Source organism: Dysidea avara, chromosome 5 (assembly GCF_963678975.1).
Source record: "Dysidea avara chromosome 5, odDysAvar1.4, whole genome shotgun sequence".
NCBI lineage: Eukaryota > Metazoa > Porifera > Demospongiae > Dictyoceratida > Dysideidae > Dysidea > Dysidea avara.
In genome coordinates this window covers 40,723,033-40,736,353 of record NC_089276.1, presented here as the reverse complement: position 1 = coordinate 40,736,353, position 13,321 = coordinate 40,723,033, and the positions used below count along the sequence as shown (strand labels likewise).

Genomic DNA, 13,321 nt, shown 5'->3' with positions numbered 1-13,321 from the left:
ATCCGATGAACATTCACGGAGTTATGACCGATTATTTGCTAAAAATAAGGTTGAAGGTCTGTCATGCCCACAGGGTAAACCCCTTGGAGGAATGAGTTGAAAATTAATGAGTTGAAAATTGCTATGTAATTGAAGTGACCATCGTAGGAGTGCCTTTTTGTGGTTTGAAAGGAATCAAGATAAAGACAATGAAAATATGACCCAAAATCCGACCTGTGTCACAATTACGCGATTGATTTTTATGAATAAAAAAAAACTATTAGTTTTCACGCCTACCAGGCAAACCGCTTAGAGCAATGAGCTGAAAATCAGTATGTAGCTGGAATAATCATCATAGAAAGTCCTTGCAGTACTACAGAAGAATCAGATTACAAACCACTACTACATGTAGCAAATGTGAGATCAAGATACTCTAATAGAACAGTCACCCTAATAGAGCATTCAGCTACATTTATAACTTATTCCACTATAGAATTATATTATGTTGCAAGTTATTCTGTAGGGAATTCAGCTACAAACAGTTAATCTGATAGACAAATCAGCTACAGGCAAGTCACTCTGTAGAGAGTTCACCAAGAAACAAGTCACCCTGTAGAGAGATCAGCTAGAAGAAGTTATCTTGTAGAGAGTTCAGCTACAAAGAATCCGTCATGTAGAGAGTTCAGCTGCAAACAAATCACCCTGTGGAGAGTTCAGCTACAAACAGATCATCCTGTAGAGAGTTCAGCTACAAACAAATCACCCTGTAGAGAGATCAGTTAGAAGAAGTCACCTTGTAGAGAGATCAGCTAGAAGAAGTTACCTTGTAGAGAGAGAGTTCAGCTACAAAGAAACCACTCTGTAGAGAGTTCAGTTACATTTCAAGTCACCCAGCAAAGAGATCAGCTGCAAACAAGTTATCCTGTAGGAAATAATTGGCATATAATGAGTATATGTAATTTGTATAATAGTACTGATAAAATTAAAAATAGGTAAAGTATTAAAAATCTGCTTTAAATCTTGATTATGATTATTGTCATTGTCATTAACAGTTTATAGTGACCAGCACTGAAGGTCTGACATGATTAAATCTTTTTCTTCTTCCTGTGGTAAAGAAAAAATATAGGTTAAAAAGCTCCAAAGCCGGCCCTTTGGGGTATACAAATACAAAAAGAAGTGATATCTAATCCAAAACAGCCAAGCTGTAAAAAAAGAGTGCGACCCTAAAAAGGCTATGGTGGAAAAAGATGTGAAATCCAATGTGGCAGCCAAGAAATGGCTGTGATGGTAGGTTTCTGGTAAAAAATTTAATAACGACAATTTAGGTAAAATTTGTGCCAAGATCAAGTGGCACAAAATTCACCTGAATTTTCGTTATTAAATTTTTTACCATTAACCTACCATCACAACCATTTCTTGGCCACCACCTTGGTATTTCACATCTTTTTTCACCATAGCCTTTTTGGGGGCTGCACCCCTTTTTATAGCTTGGCTGATTTGGATTAGATTATTTTTACAACACAATAAATCTCACCAGTGGCGTATGGATGTGCCTTGTCTTTCCTTTTATCTTCAATCAGGATGGTTGTAATATTCTTCATGCAACAAAACCATATTGAGGCAGTAATTGTGTATATCAGCACTTTCCTTGAGCAGCACATTAAAGTGCCACAAAGTGCTTACACTACTGTAAAAGGTATTGGACTACTTATAACTTCACAATAGGTTTAAGACCATGCCCATAAATGATCTTGGTTGACTAATAGTGATAGAGCACAGAAACCACACCTCTTACCATTGTTTTACTCAGACATGATTACCTCACCTTTTGTTGGTAGGGCATATTGTAGATAAAGACCTGTCAGGTATACAAATTTACTTGGGAGCAACCGACACCTTTGTATGCCCCATACTTTGGATGCTTCCATGTCTGACACAAGGAGGAATGCAAACTGACCCTCTTCCTCACAGAGCATGGCCGAAAATTCACTAGACAAAATTTTTGCACCACCATAAACTCAATACTCATAGAGCTGCAACTAGTATAATTCTCACAGCTTCTGCATAGGGGCAGTGACCACTGCAACTCAGCCAAATATAACTGAGGCATACATGAAGATGTTGGACAGATGGCAGAGTGCTGCTTACCAGAAATAAATCAATACCCCTCCACACGAAGTAGCCAAATTCTCCTCAACTACTGGCTTCAGCATTGGATAGGGTTCTGCACATCACCTAGATAATAGGAAGTTACTTGAAGCATACACTGTAACACTTTTGACTCTATACACTACTCCTACACATATATTCATTGCAATAGAAAGAAAGTAACTGTTGGCAACACTTTCCTCTGCTTTAGTGATATCATCTACACCACACCCAGATCACAGAAAGTAACTTTGTACTATTCATTTGTACACATTGTATGCATTCACATGTGACAATAAGTAATAGTGCATCATTGAGTCAAGCGCCAAAATACTCGGAGTGAAAGATTCCCATGTATACATGTATCCTTTATATGGCTTCAGCAGCAAGAATTTGGGCGGCCATTTGCTGGCCCTGCTCCAACATTCTTGCCTGCCCAAATATTTGTTGCTTAATTTGTAATGTTACTCTTGGCCTGCAATCAAAATCAAAATTTTAAAAAAAATTATATTCTTGACCCAAATCAATCAAGGCCTTGCACACCTACCAACTCACCACAATCAACTACAGATTGTGGTTGAGCTAGATGATCTCAGAAGTCAAATAAGGCTATGATAGTGAAAGTGTCAGATGACCACAGAAGACAGTTTCCCCAGGTATGGCTAGTGACAACATTAATATATTTTTAAAATATTAATTGTAATAGGTCAAATTTTTAACCCCAGTGCACCCTCAACTCAGCCTTCCCACTCTGCATATCCTCATCACAATATGGAAAAGAGACATGAATACCAACAATGGATTCATGAAGTAGAGAATGCCTCATTTACTCCTTTAATTTTCACCACCACTGGTGGAATAGGTGATGCCACAGCTTTATAAGAGATTGGCCAACCTCTCAAGTATTGAACATTGTCTTTCTTATGGAGTAGTGATGGGATGGGTGAGATGTTAAATTTCCCATGCATACAGTATAGCATAAATATTTGGCACAGTACAACCAAGACTTGATGTGTAAAATTTGGTATAATGTATCAATAATATTTTGTGATACAAAATACCAATAATGTAAAATTTTGAATGAGGATAATTTTGATGAACTGCAAGTAAATCATCAATTTTTAAATAATTTTGTTAAACTATTGTACTATGTAGTACTTTTGAATTGGATTTGTGTCAACATAGAACTGTAATAGGTTGATACATTCTATTTGTAATGGTAAATGCTTACGAGTTTGAAAACATTAATAAATTATGCTACAAGACTGGCATTTAAAAATATAAAGAAATGACTGGCTTGCAGACTATGTTATATTTCTAGTGCAGAATATACGCAACAATTGTTGTAAATCAGTGATATTAATTGTCCACATTGTCTTTCTGCTGGCTGTTAGCTATAGATATTTCATAAATGATTTATGTGTAGTAGTGAAGGAAATTCCTGTAAGGCATAGTATGGCATGTAAGTTGTATTGTTCTTTGTTATTATAGTGAAACATTCTTTGAAGCAAATAAACTTAGCATAATATTGTCTTCGTGATACCACTTAGCCTTAAAATCAATATTTTTTACCATTTTCTATAAGATTGCTTTGTATTGAAGCTTAAGTAGATTCATACCAAACTTTGAAACGAGGAACCATAGTGTGTGAAATCCAAACCATTGGCAAACAAGATAATGACAGAATCGCCATGACATTATAATTAATTTTTGCAGCCATTTCTTGACTACCAATCACATTGATTTTATAACTGCAACTGACATTTGAAAATGTTTGCTACATTATTGTACTTAATGCTGTTCACTCAACTTGCTTCGAACATCCTAACTTGAGACATGAAATGGTTGATGGTCACCCTAATCATTTATTGTGGTGATAGTGGTACGTAAGTGCACAGGGCCCGCCACCAGGCTTACAAAATAGAATAGGGCCACTAAACTACACACACTACTAAAACTGTAAGCTTTTTGGAAGGAAATTAAGCATAAACTTGCCACAGAAAGGTTCCGATATGGAACTTTTCCACCCAAGAAAGGAGTAAGAACAACGATAAAGAAGATAATAGAATAAATGTATCCCATAAACTGCAGATTATCCAAACTGTGGAAGAAACACTGCCAAGCTAAATTAACACAGAAAGCATACACTTAATCACACATAAGTTCAACATATACACAGTAACACATGTATATGCCATACGGACCATAGCTATCAATACATAATACAAGTACATCATTATTATTATTTTTATTATTATTATTAACATTTTGCAGTGACCAGCACTGAAGGTCTGACAGCAACTTGTGCTGCAGCCTTAGGATTACCTAACCTAGTTACAAGGACACAGACTTCAGTGATCTATAACATGCTGAAGCTGCTTAACAATATGTGTTGTAGACTGTCAGCCTTGGCTGCAAACATGGCTTAGCTGCATGTGACCACAAAAGTAACCACTTTGGTACTAACAAACTTTTGGTTAAAAGAAATACTGAGACAAGTAGGGATTACCTCAAACTAAGAGCTTAAAGGAGAAAGGATGTGCTTTGGAAAAAAAATAATAACAACGATTGTTTCATCTTCAGACTGATGTAACATGTGAGATTGTTTTAGGGTTAATCAAACAGCAAAGCACATATGTTTGGTAAAACTGCATAACATACTGCACATGGGGTAGAGAGCCATATGCAATACTAAGGAACACATGAGACTATTGATACCAATCCAGTGTATTGGTACTAGGCCAGAAATTGATGAACAATGCTTATAATCAGTTACACCCACCCCTCTAATTAACCATCTATGTATGATGTACAAATAAGGTAAACAGCATAACAGCCCAAAATTCCAAGAATAACAAAGACATTCTGGGGTAAAGGTTACCACTTTGATGCCTTAAATGGGTTTGCACACATACACAAAAGCTAACATGGTACCTGAAAGAATGCGGCTAGTAGGCCTGAGTATAAGAGCTCAAGATACATCGAGTACATGCATATAATTAAGGGGCCAAGGAGCACGTTTCAGTTCCAGGTATATATCACAAAGTTGGTGATGTGGTATACAATTGTTTCATTGCAGTGGCAGATCTAGGAATTTATAAAGGGGGTTTCCAGTTTAGAAGGTGGAGATAAACACTGACATGAGATACGCAAAATTCTGCACTACATTGTCTGGTTTGGTAAGGTAAGACCCAAAAAAAGAAGAAAAAAAAAAAGAAAAAAGGTCACAACCTATTGATAGTACATAAAATACCTTAAAGAACTTGCTACACACTGCTTTAATAGCTACTGTGACTGCTCTATGGACCATATCCACAATGATGTCATAATTGACCAAATGGCTGTGTTTAGTGTGGGCACTTCGTGTGTAATCACTAAAATGAGCTTTGTTTGCAGATTTCACAACATGGAACCATTGGATAATAAGGGTAAAGGCTAGTTAGCGTGATGTGGCAATGCAAAATGGTTCTACCGGATGAAACCAGACTTAAATTTGCTATCGATGCAAAACCACACGCATTTGTCTTGTAATTAAGTATGTATGCCTCACCTTGCCCCTTGCTGCAGTATGTAAATGTTAACATAGCGAATCGCCATCTCTCCCAATAGCCTCTGTACAAAAGTGTCCAAACTATCAGCCGCCATTTTGTGCTTTAACGTCATTGCGAATAAGGTCCATTAGAGTATCTCGAACGAGGCACACGTCACAATAATTAAAACATTTATTTGTTACGTAATCATTTTTCAAAGGGGGTTTCCGTGGAAACCTTGAAACCCCCATAAATCTGCCACTGCATTGGCAACAAAGAATACAAAAGGAACTGATGGGAAAACATACAATATAAGAGAGTACTATAAGTAAATGAAATGATGTACACATATAAGTATAATGGACTACCTTTTAAGGTATATGCATGCAAATGAACATGGCAGTGGCACCACTGGCGTAAAACAAAGTAATTATGGACATCATTCCTAAAGCATGAAATAAGTCCTAAGTACATGATGAATCATGATCATGTAACATAGTTATAAGATGTTCTTATAGAGTGATTATTGTTATTATTATAACACTTAACAGTGACCAGCACTGAAGGTGTAACAGTAACGTGTGCTGCAGCCTTGATAGATGTATCTCCCACACACACCATACATGCATGGAACAAGTGCATGCATATTCACATCAACAACACATCTTGTTGGTACAATTATGAAAAAAAAAGAAGGAGGTTAGCACATGCCCCAGGATAGCAATGTATCACTAAGGTACACTATACTGGGTTCACAAATAAACACATTGGTGGAGAGTAAAAATAACACTGTATAGTTCACAACCTAACCTACAGAGTTAAGTCACACGCTTTTGTTTTATTGTGCTGAGGGTTATTGGGTGTAAACATATCAAAATGCCATTATGTTTGAACTGTGTTTCTCATTGCAGCACTTTTTGTGTATTAAGCCCTCTGTATGTGTGTATGCAACTATGCATTTAAAATGATTAGGTATACATGTAGTAGTGTATTACAGTTATTTAGCCACCTTGAATACAAACTGATTTTCTCCCTGTAGTTCCTCCAGCTGTCAGTCCTGAAGTGATAGACCAAACACAAAATGAGACAGACACAGCTTCCTTCACTTGTCAAGCTACTGGTGAACCAGTTCCTACCATCAGTTGGTACTTTAATGATGTTCCAGTGGATGTGACTGATACTACGAAATATACTGTAACAGTGACATCATTAAATGTCACTACTAACAGTAGTAGACTAACAATAATGAGTGTACAGTCATCTGATGTGGGTACCTACACATGTAATGCTACTAATGTAGTATCTAGTGACACTAGTTCTGGAGTACTGACTGTTAATGGTGAGGATTATTTTATTACCTAAAATCTGATGTGTACATCATTTGGTGTTTTATAGTATCACCAAACATTGTTGTACCAGTGGAAGGACAAGAGTTTATTATCACTGAAGGAAGTAATGGATCAATCACATGTACAGTTACAGGTTATCCTCCACCAACAGTTGTATGGCAGAACAGTGATGGGAGTAGTCTAAGTAATATGAGACTAGTATCTGGTAGTGAAGTGATGTCATCTACTGGTGTTGGTAATGTGACTAGTGTAAGTGTAGAACTGATGGTGACAGGAGCTATGACAGTAGACACTGGAATGTACACATGTTCAGCTAGTAATATTGGTAATGATACAGATGTTACAGTGAATATCACCATACAATGTAAGTATCAAGTTACTTGTGTTAGGGCTGAGCGATACTGCCATTTTAGTATCACAATCGATACTAAAGCCACTATTCATAATACTGTATAGTTCACTATACTTACAAATAAGTCAACCATAGCTGGTGCCACATAGTGTATTGCTGCAGGAAGTCTTTAAAGGTAGCATTAAACTAGCCACTGTCTTCCTTGTTTACAGTAACTGTTATTGTAACACATGCTTTGAGGTTATGTTATGATGTTCACACCTCTCTGCAGGGGAAACCAGTACTGCATAACAAATGGTTTTTAGTGACAATAATGTACAGGCATGGTATCACGATAGGTAATAACAAAATATCACGATATTGATACTTTCAAAATATCGTGATATATCGCTAAAATGATAATATCACTCAACCCTAACTTGTGTGTGTGTGTGGATGTTGTGGTTAGTATATAATGCTTCTCGAAATATTATGATCATTGGACATTATAGTGTTGATGGTGAATGTTATGAAGGTTTACAAATACAATATTAGTTGTGACCGGAGCTGAGAAAAGGGGTCTTATAGCCTTTACAAGTTTGACAAGCCATAACTCATTATATGTTTGACCTATTGCCTTAAACTTACATCCACGAATAATGCTATATTAGGAGTGTAGAGTATTCAAATTTCAAGCTGGTAGTTATCATACTCACAAGTCAAATTATGGATTGCCAAGTACATGCAATTGGAAGACTATAAGACCCCTTTTCGCAGATTTGGTTACAATTATTCTTTAGCCAAACTCTTTTGTCACTGTCAATTTACAAAACTGTACCACCCACCGTATTGTGTCACATAACTAATCAATGTCTTACAAATATGTATTAATATTAGTTAGACTTCAAAACATAGGGTTTAATGGATTAACAGAAAGTCTTGTTTCCATGCAATGACTGTGGGTTACTAAATTATGTAGAACTGTGTAGAAATTATGCATTTTGTTTGATCTCAGCAAATAGGCCAGTTTCATGTAAGTGAAAGTATTTTAATTGATCTTTTAATTGTGGTTGTGCAACCACTGGATGCTGTGGTTAGCCATAAAAATGTACAGAAACCATTGGGAAACAGACACAAAATCTGTTGTCACATAGAATCTAATGCTAGTTTTTAAAGCAGCACTGTAGACTACATTGATTTCTACGCCCTGTGGTGTTTGTCTGCTATAAATACGCTAAGCCACTAGCGAGTTATGAGCCAATAAAGGTTAGAATGCATGATAAAAATGTTTTCTGGAGATGAAACACGCAAGCAGCTGCTTGTTATCCTTGTTTACCAGACGTACAGTACAAGAGCAAGCCTTACTATCATCTGGATGATGTATTTGGGCTCCCTGAACATGCTGTTAACTTATTAGCTCTCATGCCAATTCAGCGCTTTTCTGCGAAGCGATTCACAACAAAGACTATTGTTAAGACTTGTTGAAGTTCCTGTGTTATTTTCTGACTTCGAACTTACAAATATCAGCTGTGGAAAGCCTTGTCTGGTGATATTTCTAACTTCACCACCCTATTAACTCAAGGAATCTTTTGTCCTATTCACAGCAGACAACCACGAAACAAAAGAGAAATCAATGTAGTTTCTTTCCATGTACAGAAAATTAGAACATACCCAGACATGCCAACTCTCACGCATTAGGTGTGAGTCTCAATCTTTGGCTAGTAATCTCACGCTCTCACGCCTAACCCTCTGTTTCTCACTCTTTCACCTTAGTTCTCACGCATTTCTCACGCCCGATCTACTTCATAAGTAGCCCTGTGCTTAAAATTGGACAGACCTGCGCTTATTTTTGTACTTTGAGCATGTAGCGACCTTTTTTTTTTGGTGTTTACTACCAAAAATCCTGGAGCTGCATTTGAGTATGGTCCACATTGCTGGTAGTGTTTGAGGTCTCACTCCTAAAATTGTTCAGAGGTTGGCATCTCTACATACCATATACTTTGTAAGTTACCAAAGTTTTACTGGCGGTTATCATTGTTTTCCCAATGGCTTCAATACATTTTTATGGGTATCCACAGCATCTAGTGGTTACACAATAGACAGTTAACACTGATTGCATTCTTAAGGCCTTATGTGAAACTGGCCTATTGTTGTACCTTTACAAATGCTAGGAACATAGAAATATTTCAAAATCAATATTTATATAGTCAGTATACTTTCACCTGAGCCCCGCCAAATATAGCAATATCAAAGTGGTGAACATGTGTCCGCTTCCAATGTTTCTGTACTGGAACAAGCATGTTTTCATGTTGTAAACATGTTTGCGTGCCTGAATCATCCATACTAAATATATGGGATATTTAAAGCCTCATAACTCACTTGTTCTTGCCCGTATCAAAGCGCTTTTTGATTACCAGTTCTGGCATTTAAAGGGCTTCACAGCACTACTAAATGTTTGCTGATTGCATTCTTAAGGCCTTATGTGAAACTGGCCTATTGTTGTACCTTTACAAATGCTAGGAACATAGAAATATTTCAAAATCAATATTTATATAGTCAGTATACTTTCACCTGAGCCCCGCCAAATATAGCAATATCAAAGTGGTGAACATGTGTCCGCTTCCAATGTTTCTGTACTGGAACAAGCATGGAACAAGCAAAAAGAAAAAAGGTCACAACCTATTGATAGTACATAACTTGCTACACACTGCTTTAATAGCTACTGTGACTGCTCTATGGACCATATCCACAATGATGTCATAATTAACCAAATGGCTGTGTTTAGTGTGGGCACTTCGTGTGTAATCACTAAAATGAGCTTTGTTTGCAGATTTCACAACATGGAACCATTGGATAATAAGGGTAAAGGCTAGTTAGCGTGATGTGGCAATGCAAAATGGTTCTACCGGATGAAACCAGACTTAAATTTGCTATCGATGCAAAACCACACGCATTTGTCTTGTAATTAAGTATGTATGCCTCACCTTGCCCCTTGCTGCAGTATGTAAATGTTAACATAGCGAATCGCCATCTCTCCCAATAGCCTCTGTACAAAAGTGTCCAAACTATCAGCCGCCATTTTGTGCTTTAACGTCATTGCGAATAAGGTCCATTAGAGTATCTCGAACGAGGCACACGTCACAATAATTAAAACATTTATTTGTTACGTAATCATTTTTCAAAAGGGGTTTCCGTGGAAACCTTGAAACCCCCATAAATCTGCCACTGCATTGGCAACAAAGAATACAAAAGGAACTGATGGGAAAACATACAATATAAGAGAGTACTATAAGTAAATGAAATGATGTACACATATAAGTATAATGGACTACCTTTTAAGGTATATGCATGCAAATGAACATGGCAGTGGCACCACTGGCGTAAAACAAAGTAATTATGGACATCATTCCTAAAGCATGAAATAAGTCCTAAGTACATGATGAATCATGATCATGTAACATAGTTATAAGATGTTCTTATAGAGTGATTATTGTTATTATTATAACACTTAACAGTGACCAGCACTGAAGGTGTAACAGTAACGTGTGCTGCAGCCTTGATAGATGTATCTCCCACACACACCATACATGCATGGAACAAGTGCATGCATATTCACATCAACAACACATCTTGTTGGTACAATTATGAAAAAAAAAGAAGGAGGTTAGCACATGCCCCAGGATAGCAATGTATCACTAAGGTACACTATACTGGGTTCACAAATAAACACATTGGTGGAGAGTAAAAATAACACTGTATAGTTCACAACCTAACCTACAGAGTTAAGTCACACGCTTTTGTTTTATTGTGCTGAGGGTTATTGGGTGTAAACATATCAAAATGCCATTATGTTTGAACTGTGTTTCTCATTGCAGCACTTTTTGTGTATTAAGCCCTCTGTATGTGTGTATGCAACTATGCATTTAAAATGATTAGGTATACATGTAGTAGTGTATTACAGTTATTTAGCCACCTTGAATACAAACTGATTTTCTCCCTGTAGTTCCTCCAGCTGTCAGTCCTGAAGTGATAGACCAAACACAAAATGAGACAGACACAGCTTCCTTCACTTGTCAAGCTACTGGTGAACCAGTTCCTACCATCAGTTGGTACTTTAATGATGTTCCAGTGGATGTGACTGATACTACGAAATATACTGTAACAGTGACATCATTAAATGTCACTACTAACAGTAGTAGACTAACAATAATGAGTGTACAGTCATCTGATGTGGGTACCTACACATGTAATGCTACTAATGTAGTATCTAGTGACACTAGTTCTGGAGTACTGACTGTTAATGGTGAGGATTATTTTATTACCTAAAATCTGATGTGTACATCATTTGGTGTTTTATAGTATCACCAAACATTGTTGTACCAGTGGAAGGACAAGAGTTTATTATCACTGAAGGAAGTAATGGATCAATCACATGTACAGTTACAGGTTATCCTCCACCAACAGTTGAATGGCAGAACAGTGTTGGGAGTAGTCTAAGTGATAACAGCAGACTAGTATCTGGTAGTGAAGTGATGTCATCTATTGGTGTTGGTAATGAGACTAGTGTAAGTGTAGAACTGATGGTGACAGGAGCTATGAGAGTAGACACTGGAATGTACACATGTTCAGCTAGTAATATTGGTAATGATACAGATGTTACAGTGAATATCACCATACAATGTAAGTATCAAGTTACTTGTGTTAGGGCTGAGCGATACTGCCATTTTAGTATCACAATCGATACTAAAGCCACTATTCATAATACTGTATAGTTCACTATACTTACAAATAAGTCAACCATAGCTGGTGCCACATAGTGTATTGCTGCAGGAAGTCTTTAAAGGTAGCATTAAACTAGCCACTGTCTTCCTTGTTTACAGTAACTGTTATTGTAACACATGCTTTGAGGTTATGTTATGATGTTCACACCTCTCTGCAGGGGAAACCAGTACTGCATAACAAATGGTTTTTAGTGACAATAATGTACAGGCATGGTATCACGATAGGTAATAACAAAATATCACGATATTGATACTTTCAAAATATCGTGATATATCGCTAAAATGATAATATCACTCAACCCTAACTTGTGTGTGTGTGTGGATGTTGTGGTTAGTATATAATGCTTCTCGAAATATTATGATCATTGGACATTATAGTGTTGATGGTGAATGTTATGAAGGTTTACAAATACAATATTAGTTGTGACCGGAGCTGAGAAAAGGGGTCTTATAGCCTTTACAAGTTTGACAAGCCATAACTCATTATATGTTTGACCTATTGCCTTAAACTTACATCCACGAATAATGCTATATTAGGAGTGTAGAGTATTCAAATTTCAAGCTGGTAGTTATCATACTCACAAGTCAAATTATGGATTGCCAAGTACATGCAATTGGAAGACTATAAGACCCCTTTTCGCAGATTTGGTTACAATTATTCTTTAGCCAAACTCTTTTGTCACTGTCAATTTACAAAACTGTACCACCCACCGTATTGTGTCACATAACTAATCAATGTCTTACAAATATGTATTAATATTAGTTAGACTTCAAAACATAGGGTTTAATGGATTAACAGAAAGTCTTGTTTCCATGCAATGACTGTGGGTTACTAAATTATGTAGAACTGTGTAGAAATTATGCATTTTGTTTGATCTCAGCAAATAGGCCAGTTTCATGTAAGTGAAAGTATTTTAATTGATCTTTTAATTGTGGTTGTGCAACCACTGGATGCTGTGGTTAGCCATAAAAATGTACAGAAACCATTGGGAAACAGACACAAAATCTGTTGTCACATAGAATCTAATGCTAGTTTTTAAAGCAGCACTGTAGACTACATTGATTTCTACGCCCTGTGGTGTTTGTCTGCTATAAATACGCTAAGCCACTAGCGAGTTATGAGCCAATAAAGGTTAGAATGCATGATAAAAATGTTTTCTGGAGATGAAACACGCAAGCAGCTGCTTGTTATCCTTGTTTACC

General features: G+C 36.8%; 2 protein-coding genes across 3 annotated transcripts in view; both read left to right on the top strand.

The window, feature by feature from the left end:
- Positions 1-11,918, top strand: part of LOC136255293 (hemicentin-1-like) — a 37,753-nt gene extending 25,835 nt beyond the window's left edge. The window contains exons 6-10 of the mRNA XM_066048021.1: positions 6,697-6,996; positions 7,053-7,370; positions 11,341-11,640; positions 11,697-11,866; positions 11,913-11,918. Coding sequence (XP_065904093.1) covers positions 6,697-6,996; positions 7,053-7,370; positions 11,341-11,640; positions 11,697-11,866; positions 11,913-11,918 — 1,094 coding nt within the window. The remainder of the gene's footprint in view (positions 1-6,696; positions 6,997-7,052; positions 7,371-11,340; positions 11,641-11,696; positions 11,867-11,912) is intronic.
- Positions 11,907-13,321, top strand: part of LOC136255518 (cell adhesion molecule Dscam1-like) — a 72,255-nt gene continuing 70,840 nt past the window's right edge. For both annotated transcript variants that reach the window (XM_066048311.1, XM_066048310.1), the window contains exon 1: positions 11,907-12,017. In XM_066048311.1, coding sequence (XP_065904383.1) covers positions 11,918-12,017 — 100 coding nt within the window. In that variant the 5' untranslated portion in view covers positions 11,907-11,917. The remainder of the gene's footprint in view (positions 12,018-13,321) is intronic.